The sequence below is a fragment of the Haliotis cracherodii genome, unplaced genomic scaffold, assembly GCF_022045235.1.
Source record: "Haliotis cracherodii isolate W230 unplaced genomic scaffold, xgHalCrac1.p SCAF_23, whole genome shotgun sequence".
Classification (NCBI taxonomy): domain Eukaryota; kingdom Metazoa; phylum Mollusca; class Gastropoda; order Lepetellida; family Haliotidae; genus Haliotis; species Haliotis cracherodii.
Genome location: NW_027266279.1, coordinates 1,167,627 through 1,178,796, shown reverse-complemented (window position 1 = coordinate 1,178,796; position 11,170 = coordinate 1,167,627). Strand labels below are relative to the sequence as shown.

Below are 11,170 nucleotides of genomic sequence, written 5' to 3'. Positions count from 1 at the left end.
GTGTAATACTGACATGTTTCAATTGTAAGTCGTGGAATGAAATGAAAAACACACGGAAGTCAAATGTGCCCAACTCCGTGCATGGATTTGTGGGAACCCTGCTGTTGTCTGATATTGTTTGTTTGTTTATTTGTTGTTTAACGCCGCACTTAGCAATATTCCAGCTATATGACGGCGGCCTGTAAATAATGGAGTGTGGACCAGACAATCAAGTGACTGATATCATGAGCATCGATCCACGAAATTAGGATACGATGAAATGAATCAACCAAGTCAGTGAGCCAGAATCCGTAAGTCTCTTAAGAGACGCATAGCCGCCTCTTACGACCAGCCTCGCCGACGCTTACGACCAACATAGCCGCCCCTTACGACCAGCATAGCTGCCTCTTACGACCAGCATAGCCGCCTCTTACGACCGGCATAGCAGCCTAGCCGCCTCTTACGACCAGCATAGCCGCCTCTTACGACCAGCATAGCAGCCTAGCCGCCTCTTACGACCAGCATAGCCGCTTCTTACGACCAGCATAACCGCCTCCTACGACCAGCATAGCCGCCTCATACGACCAGCATAGCCGCCTAGCCGCCTGTTACGACCAGCACAGCTGCCTCTTACGACCGGCATAGCCGCCTCTTACGACCAGCATAGCCGCCTCTTACGACCAGCATAGCCGCCTCTTACGACCAGCATAGCCGCCTCTTACGACCAGCATAGCCGCCTCTTACGACCAACATAGCCGCCCCTTACGACCAGCATAGCCGCCTCTTACGACCAGCATAGCCGCCTCTTACGACCAGCATAGCCAGCATGGGTTGTTGTAGGCCTATTCTAACCCGAATCCTCACGGGTCTTGTCTGATATTAAAGAAAGAACGATGGAGGAACGTATAAAATGCAGACCAAGCAAGTACTGACAAAGAAATACGACTACCAATAATATCTTCATGGAAGCAGTATTAACATTTTGTCAATGCTAGCGATCCAGAAACTGTTCAAGAGCTATACATGTGGTAATATACCCAATTGGAACAGCTGATGCTATTGGAAATGTATCGTTGATTCGTCTTTTGGCCCAAGCGAATGCATCCCTCCACCCATCCCAAATTGTGAAGAGAGCGTAGGTATCTGTTACGTCCTTTGAAGCTGTACTACAGTAATGGTCCACAAAATGGTATCTGGACGATCTATATGTGTTCAGAAGGTCATGGCTGAACGTTCTGGAACTCACCTTTTCCTGCATTTTTGGTGTTCCTGTGTTTTTGTGACAGGATGATAAGTACATATGACGGGTTGGTGTTTTGAATTTACTTCTTTCGAACTTCAGTAAGTTTAAAATACCCATATATGTGAGCTACATATTATATGGATCTTTTTGCGCGATGAATATTGTTGACTCACAGTACCAGCTGTTGCACAGTGTCAGACAGCGACAGAGTTGATGTCACATGTGGCAATGGTAGTTTGACATGACGTGTGTGTCAGACAGCTGCTGTCGTCTCTACCTCATGATATACGCTCCATACAGTGTACTGCCAACTTATATCGCACTTTATATTTATTTATAGAGTGTATTAATATATTATTAAAAGAATATATTCATCATTGTCGTTCTTATCACCATGGTCATCGCATGACACAGGAACTATCACACAGATATAACCTCAACTAAATGGCCATTATGCATGCACATATTTTGTCGCTGTTGATATGTTTCACTTTGATGGAAATTATTTCTTATCTGTTCTGCAGATACCACAGCATGGGTTGTTGGTATGTCCTAGACTTGAAGCAACCTGTTTCCAATATCAGTTTTCAAAAATAAAACATATGTTTCCCTCTCTTCACAAGTATGTTTCGAATGCTTAAACCAACCACATGTACTTCATATTGTTTTCAAATGAATATTTTGTTGCCGTGATTGTGTCCTTGTTTAGTGTTATGTTAAGGGCATTATGTATAATAGTCAAATGGAGATTGTTCCAGTCTAGTGTGTAGGACAAAAAGAGGTTACGTAATAGGCAATGGCGGGTTGGCAATAATTGCAAACACATCACCTCAAGTCCATCTGTACACAAAGTTGTTGATACCCTGCCTGGCGCTCGGCATTAAGGGGCTAAAACAAGGACTGGTCGGCTCATAGTCGGTATCCTTTGTCTGAGTGAGGTATTCATGTTAAACTGCGGCATGGTATCTATGTGTGCCTATAAATCGGCATCAGTCCGGACTAGTACACGCAGCCACATACACGTCGCTATATAAGTGCAATCATCTTGGACGCGACAATGACTGGCAGAGGTAATATTGAAATTGTGACAGAGGATCTGTTTCTATAAATAAGACAATCACTTGTAAATATAATGATATTTGTAATTCATCCCTCACGCTGCTTCATTAATACATTAATAATTCCTTCTTAAAGACACATGTTTTCTGTCTCAATTCGGGGCGGTCGGGTAGCCTATTGGTTAAAGCGTTCGCTCGTCACGCAGAAGACCCGGGTTCGGTTCCCGACATGGGTACAATGTGTGAAGCCCATTTCTGATGTCCCCCGCCGTGATATTGCTAAAAGCGGCGTAAAACCATACTCACTCGCTCACTTTAAAGTTTGTAGAATTGTGTGCAGAATTATCAAAATGTGGTTGCAGAATTTACACAAATTGATCGCAGAATTTATATTTTTTGTCTGCGGAATAACGCGGGGACGAGGTCCCTGCAGCCGCGTTGCCGGGTAGGAATATATAAACTTAAAAAAAGGAGTGTGATTTGAGCTAACGTTCATTGAGTCACTCACTGTCTCAATCCCTCGAAACGCCTATATTAGGCAGACCTCGATCCTACCGTGGAGTAAACATGGGTTGTTTTTGACTGACCATACCATCGCGCAGTTGGAGTGTGGCTTGCATGAATGGTTGTTTTTTGTACTTTTAATGATACACACAGCATTATTACTTTTACAGTGGATGTATTTGATGTTTGATTTCACAATCAGTGGGTAAGGTTGAATGAAGTTGTTGATGTTTGGGATCACTGTATATTAAGACTATATTCTTCGACCCGGGCTACAAACTTTGTTGTTGGTGGATTAATATAGACTGCTATATCTATCAATAATACACTCTCGTATGATACACATGCCATTTATGCTGATTTGAGATAGACACGTCATTTAGCAGTCCCATCATACAATAACAATTCAGATTTCTGTTCATATTGTGTTCAAAATCATATATTTTTTATTGTTTTCTGATGACTTCGCTAAGGACCAGGTAACACGTCTGGTATCAAAGAGGATATTAGATGAAAATCCTATACATTTATTAAAATATGTTCATTACGAAGAGTTTCTAAAACATATAATCTCACATTTAGTATACACGCTTATGAAGTTTAGATATTAAAAATAACTATTCTGCATTTAAGGTATACAATGTGTTATTACTATATGTACATCGATATGTTTGTTTATATACCATATGTTGAAACAACACACAAAACACATGAACATACATTTTAGTCATATCTTTTCATAGAGACAGAATAGTGTTCGGGATAGATTTAATGAAAACATCGCACGGTTCATATAAAGCTACGGACATGAAAATAGTTCAGTCATAACTATGGGCTCCAGGAAGAGAGTGGTTATCCTTGGAGCCGGGATCTCGGGTTTAGCGGCCATCAAGTCCTGTTTAGAAGAAGGCTTGGAGCCGGTGTGTCTGGAACAGTTCGATGATATCGGTAAGAAAAAAGTTCATCAACTTGTCTCAGTTGGTGTAAACAATCATAAATTGTTTATGAAATGTCTTTTTCTCAAATATATATAATAATTCAACAACAGTGATGTCATTCATTTAGGGATGAAATTGACACAATGTTTCTTTTTGAAAACAATTCATAAACATTTAACCCACCTGTTCGTAAAATGGACTTTTCCGAGGTAGGATTCTATTTAGGGAGTCATCATTATTAAAATGTGGGTAATTATTATTAAAGCGCATTTTAGCAGCATCCTTAATGCTGTCATCAAATATAAGAAATAAACAACTCGTGGTCGTTGTTTTTCGTAGAATACAATGTCGCTGAGCCCCTCATGGTTTATTCTCCCAGCAGTGTTTTAGTGTACGATAAACAACGACCACGAGTCGTTTATTACCTAAATAAACCACGTTTCGTTCTTCATTGTTCTAACGCTTCGTTCTTCATTCTCTTTATATTTACATGGGAACAATATGCGGTGTCCCCCGCCGTGATATTGTTGGAATATTGCTAAAGCGGCGTAAAACAATACTCAATCACTATTTCGCACTATAGTTGTAGGGGTATGAATAAACCCAAAGCCATACTTCCTACTTCTATTCAAAACCACATTTCCTTTCATCCCTTAGAATGCGACGTTAAACCTCCTTTCACCTCGCCACCCTTTTAATTCTCTGGACCAAGACATTAAATTGTCCTCAAAAGTTGGTAATTGTGTATAGTTGTAAGCTTGAATAGCAATTTTATCCTTTTGGCAACATCACGGCGACGAGACATCCGAACCCGGGCCTTCGGCGTGACGGGCAAACACCTTCGCCACTCCACTACCCTTGTCCTTGAGACCGAAGCTTGGGTGTATGGTGTATAGACGTAAACATTCTTACAACCGGTTTATTGTCCGATATTAATTTCCCACAAAATGTCATGTGTTTCCATAAAGATATAGAAAGTAATTTATATGTAAGACCCGTGAAGATCCGGGTTCTTTTAAGTCTTCCGCAACCCATGCTTGCCGTAAAAAGCGACCATACTTGTAGTAAGAGGTGACAAACTGGATCGGGTGGTGAGGCTCGCTGACTTGGTTTGATGCATGTCATCGTATCGCGTGGATCGATGCTGGATTGTCTGGTCCAGACTCGATTATTTACAGACCGCCATCATACGGCTGGAATATTGCTGAGTGCGGCGTTAAAACACAAACAAACAAACAAACAAATCATATAGCTAGAATATTGCTGTGTGCGGCGTTAAACAACAAACAAACAAAACGCTTACATCCAAAACTACTGTTGTGATGTTGTAGGCGGAATATGGTACTACACAGAGAGATACAGAGATGGCCAGGGTGCGCGGGCATTCGACACTCTGACCACCAACTCACCCAAAGACCTGTTCTGCTTCAGTGACTTTCCATACCCAAGAGACTTCCCGCCCTTTCCGACCCACGAAATGGTTCACAAATATCTCAACCTCTACTGCGAGAAGTTTCATCTCCGGAAGTACATCCATTTTAAAACCAAAGTTCTCCACATCCGGAAGTCCGGTGACTATGAGGTCACAGGTAGATGGGAAGTTGAAATGACAGATGCATCAAAGGCGATTTATCGGGATGTTTATGACTGTGTGATCGTGTGCTCCGGGTTCTGTGAAGCATGGATACCTGAAGTTAAAGGACTCGAGACATTTAAAGGATCCAAAGAACACTCAAAAACATTCAAGGATGGGGCAAAATACAAGGCCAAGCGAGTGCTGGTTGTTGGTATGTTACACAGTGAGAGGCTGATTTAGATTGGATGCCGTTTGACCAATACTCAGTAGAATCATTGTGTTAAGCATAAAATAGGGGGTGAAGACAACGCGACCAAGTTTGCCCCTTTGGTGAAACCCATGACCACGCCTATGGTGCTGACAGCCAAAGGGTCATTATCGGGGCGAATCTCACCACAAACAGTTCCAAGGTCGACAATGGGTCGCAACTTAACGCAGAGATTTGCATCGTAATACTTCAAATGAGCGCTACACCGTGCATGAATATTTGAGAACCCTTCCATTATAGGTTGTAGCAGTATCACTCGGAGTATATGTGGTTTTATGGGTCCCTCGTCAGGTTTTATATCACTCGCCTCGACTGATAAAACCTACACAAAACCACATATACCCCGAGTGATACTGCTACAACGAATTTATCTTATCTACCTTAATGTGCCATTGTTAAAGAATTAAAATAAATCAAAATTGATGGAAAACATATGTTCGATTGAGCTGAGGTTAACTTGTGCTTCGTCACTTGAATTTCACCGAGTCAGAAAAAGCGTGCGGCCTTTTGCCTCGAAGCGGGTATAAGGGATTCATTCTCCCGCTCAGAAATCCACGTGGAGCCTGTCTTCTTCGTGGCGGTGTATACGGTATTTTATTCTCCCGGAATTATATTAATGGTATTGTATCTAGATCACGTGAACCAATCAGATCTCATCACTCTGACATGGAGGTATGATAATGCCTTAGATTGCAGTAATGTGGGGTGTAGATGGCGGCACGGCTGTAGCACGTGTTGCACGAGGAATATTTGAAGTTTGTAACCTGTGCGTTCGTTGGTCATCGCGCTCGCTGGAACCAAACCGTTGCTAGATATGTCGGTTCAAAATAGCCGTTAACACCGCAAAGAAGGGCGAACGTTTTCACGGATGATAGAGAAACGTATTGTATTATTCCGTGACGTAATGCTCAAAGTAACGCAACTTTCCGCTTATAACTGTCTCCTGGAGCCATGTGAGCCCTTTAAGGTGTCCTAATAAAGGCTGACCTCCGTGATCTGGGCCTTTGTCAGGACCATGTTTAATAAATGATCTCAGACATTGGCAGTAAAATATGAAAATAAGCAGAAGAGTATAATCCGTGGGGTTGTTTATTTTGTGACACCGAGTCCCTGTTGAAAGATACAGGCCCATATCTTATGTCTCTTTTTAGGCACTGGGAATTCTGCGGGTGATATGGCTGTGATAGTTTCCCAAGTAGCAAAACAGGTATGCTGAAAGTGAATGATATGCGTTGACAAACGCATGGTAGCTAAGAGACAATTTGAAATGAGTATCATTATGCAGTGTTAATCACTTGTTTTGAAAAAAAGGTTACCCATGAAGGTTTCAGACACTGCATGAGATCAAACAAAAAGGAGTCAGACACAGTTTCCAAAATCATAAGAAACATCAGTTGTAAGATTCAGACCATTTTACATGCATGCCAAATATTGATAATGATTTTTTTTAGGGTATTGGGATCTCCTTGGAAGAATTCTGGAAAAAATCAATATGACCTCAGAATTTACACCGTAAATAAATGTGTTCACTGGACATGAAATGAGAAAAAATGTGCTCATCAAAAATGATTGACTGCCTCGCAAATTCGACAGTTTCTCCTCACGGCTACTCCAGCGTCATTTCTAAAATGTCCCCGTACAGTTCCTCTTTATCATGAACTGTTGCTGTCACGTCGTTGTTTTCTGTTCGACATAACCACGACAAACTCGGATTTTAAAGGTTTCCAAATTCGTGGATTCGATTCTTCTAAAATATTTACATTTGAAATACAAAACTGTCCCCCATGTGCCTGTGCTGTTCTCTTCTTTCTCTTGCAGGTCTACTTGAGTGTCGGTAAAGGAACCTACATAGTCCCTCGCCTGCTGGAAGGAGGTCAGCCCCTTGGATACGTCACACAAAGGAGGTCTAATATCAGGAATAAAAAAACGTTAGGCAACGTTGTTTGTGCAATAGCTAATTCACGCTTAAATCACTCAGCCGCTGGTATAACCAGCGCTGACAAAGTCCCAGATCTTACACAGATGATAAATGATCTAATATACCATCAAATTGCTTGTGGTCGTGTGAAGATAGCAGGCAGGTTGGTGAGTGTGGGTGAAAACGAGGCTGAGTTAGAGGACGGTACAGTTCTCAAGGACATTGATGCCATTTTGTTTGCAACGGGTTATCGACGAGGACAAAGCTTCCTGTCCGACGAAGCAAGAGGAGGTAAGTGAGTGAGGCACTTGAGAACAACATAAAACTATGAAACACAGTTATGGAGCTTTGTAGACCTGCGACACCAGCGAGTCCGGGTATATGCTAAGGGACGCAACTCTGCATAAGAAGTTTATACCTCTGGGTACCTGTGCCCTAGTAGAGTGAGTGACACATCTGTTTCACATGGGCAAAGCAGGATCTGACCCAACAATACTTTAACAGCACCTTTTGCAGAAGAGATCTTGCCGCTTTATAAACTACCGTTAGAACATTTTTAACATAGATTTCGCTGAGATCGCTTTGTAAAAGTAGGCCAAGAAATAGGACGAATGGGCAAATAAACAGGAACTCTGGTAATTGGAAATTAAAGTGCTCAGAAAGGAAGACAAATTCTGATTTAGGGCTGCCTGGTTGTAAGATATCATCCACATCGATGGCAAGGATATCAGGTATTCCAAACTACAGACCACTGTTGTCGACATAGCTGCATCAGTATAATTGTTCATATTTACAAGGAAAATATACATTTTGCTGATGACCTTCACCTTGACCCTAAATGCATGTTGCCAGGTAAAGACAAGCTGTACCTGTATAAGATGACGTTTCCACTGACGCTGCCTCATCAAACCCTTGCACTGATCGGATGCTTTCAATCAGCTGCCACAGTTTCGGCCTTGGTCGAAGTTCAAGGCCGACTAGCAGCGCGAGTGTTCTCGGGAAGACACAAACTCCCGCCCTACAACGTCATGATGAAGGATGTGGAACGATGGAACCAAAGCATCTTGCAGAACTTTGGATGTTATAAATATAAGGCAAGAATCAATTGTCACGCATCTCAAGGTTACGACTTGCGTCATACGACGTCATGCTGTAATGTAACGTTGTTCAAAGTGGCGTTACGACCAAAGTAGTTACTTCAATATGACCATAGGATTCCGAAGATCTGATTAAAATAATTAATGTTATGTCAACTCCATTGCTCCTTCTTGTCTTCGTGGCATTGCTTATAGTGAAGAACACTTATGTAAAGGCACATACATGTATGCGGTATGGAGTGCGTTTAAACCAACAACTACAAGTCAAATTTAAACTGAGACTGTATCACCCTAAAATTCCAGATTGTTTTGATTTTTTTTTATGGGTGACACGATATTGGCGATTCGGTTGCAATTTTCGTGATCGCTTTTCACTCCTGGTGTTTTTATATTGTGAGTGTTAGATGGTAAAAACACAATATTTTCATAATATTAATCTGAACTTCGGGTTCCTGTGGTATATCTTCAGCCTCTTCGTTGTTCCGTAGCCACATAATCCACAATTGGATGGCTGTCATAGTCGAGCTTGTGCCTTTCTCTAAAGTCGTTGTCATCTATAACATGCGATTATCTATGTACCTCTTAAACATCTGAACGTCATTAAGCTAAAACAATCCTTTGTGTCGAATATATGTATCGCAATAAGGTTTCTTGGAATAGGTTAAGAAATCTAAGATGCTTCGATGGGTGTGTAGTGTTCAGCTTCATCGTAATACCCGCTACATCAGGTGGGGCTATAGCAGATTCTTCGAGACATTTGAGGCTGGACCAGACAAGCCAGTCGATGGTGGGGACCAGTTAAACCATATCTCCTCTTTACAATAATTAATATCCAAGCTTTCTCATTCAACTGACACACAGCTATCATACATCGAATGTAAATTGGCTTAAATTGGAAATCGCGACATTGATTGAAACGTCTGAAACTGGGTTCCTGTCTACAGATGTCTGTAAAATCGCACAGCGGCACCACGTGACAACAGTAGAGACAGTTAGATACCACAGCCCTTCGTCGCACCTTGAGTAATATACACAGGGTTGCAATACAATTACAGGAAAATATTTGTGTGATGTTTGGTAACGTTTGATTATACATTCCAAATGAATTCAATTATCAAAGTACATACAAAATATGCTCGCTGTAACACGTAACAGAAATGCATGCCTTTATAGTTGGACGGTATACGTTCGGGTCAACCATTGAACACAACTGCGAGTGTGGGCGAGTTATTTCTCTTAACTCTTTTCCAATAGCCAAGCCTTATCACGGGGACATTTAGCGAATCGGATCCTGTTCTTCCTCGTGTCAACGCTTTAACCACGCTTTAACCACTAGGATCCCCTACCACCCCATGCAGAACCCTGACATATACCAGATTTTTGTAAAACTTAATACAGCGTCTAATTACTTTAATATTATCATTATTTTTTTAAATAGATCCCAAATCTCGTCATCCGAGACGAGATGGCAGCGGAACTGGGTGTGGCCCCGTCCTGGTGGGACCTGATCAAGGCCGGACCCCGACTCGCCTACCTGTACTACTATGGGCCTGCCTTCCCCTATTACTACCGTCTGTGGGGGCCTCATACCTGGTGTGGAGCTAAAAAGGCCATTGATGCGGCTCTGGGAGATGGGTACATGCCTACACCTGTTGGGAGGAATAAACCCCTTTCCCCCAAATCTGTGTCTTCATATGCGAATGTTGGATTGTCTTTTTTGGTTGTCATGGTGATTGCAGCCCTTGGGAAATACCTTGGAATGAATTTTTGGTTGTCGAGTTTCTAACGAGTTGACTACATCAAGAGACCGACAATTTGTTTTGTATGGAAACTAGATTTTTTTCAGCTATATTTGCAAATGAGAGATATGTTCTTAATTAAACTATGAACCAAATTTTTTTTTTAAATAAATCATTTTGAAACGAAATTTTGGAAGCACACAATTTCTTCTTTTTTCAATAATCTGAAACATAATTATTTTTTTCAAGCATTTTCTGGGACAATTTATGTTTTTCGATAAAATCACCCCCTCTCCTAAATCGGTCCCAAAGAGGTATCTTATACGTCCATTTATGAAACCGTGAACGTGTTTAATTTGCTTGTTGGTTATTAAAGACATATATATATTTTGAAAGTATTTTATATTTTCAGGTGACCAAGTTTTATTTACATCTTATTTGTGTTCTTTAAGGTTGATACGCCATCCATTGACATGTCAAACACTATTGTCGTTTGTGAAAACAGAGTTATGATTAAGAATTTGTGAATAAATTACATCATATATCACGAGCCCACAGTTAATACACTATGTGTAGTTCTGTCGGAGTATTTTTGCATGTGCCTGTTTTTCCACCATAAAGATACGGGGTAGACTACGTCTTCAACAACCCATGTTTGACGTAAAAGGTGACTATGCGTGTCGTAAAAGGCGGCTAACGGGATCGGGCGGTCAGGCTCGCTGACTTGGTTGGTGCATGTCATCGTATCCCAATTGCGTGGATCGATGCTCATGATGTCAATCACTGGATGGTCTAGTCCAGATTCGATTATTTACAAAGCTGGAATATTTCTGAGTGGGGCGTTTAACAA

At 41.4% G+C, this 11,170-nt stretch overlaps 1 protein-coding gene across 1 annotated transcript; it reads left to right on the top strand.

Moving 5' to 3' along the window:
• Window positions 1–3,614: 3,614 nt before the first annotated feature.
• LOC139471897 (flavin-containing monooxygenase 5-like) lies at window positions 3,615–10,367 on the top strand. Its single transcript, XM_071254409.1, has 6 exons — window positions 3,615–3,732; window positions 5,054–5,509; window positions 6,718–6,773; window positions 7,385–7,775; window positions 8,337–8,578; window positions 10,020–10,367. Exons 1-6 carry the CDS (start codon window positions 3,615–3,617, stop codon window positions 10,365–10,367), a joined length of 1,611 nt encoding a protein of 536 aa, XP_071110510.1.
• Window positions 10,368–11,170: the final 803 nt, after the last annotated feature.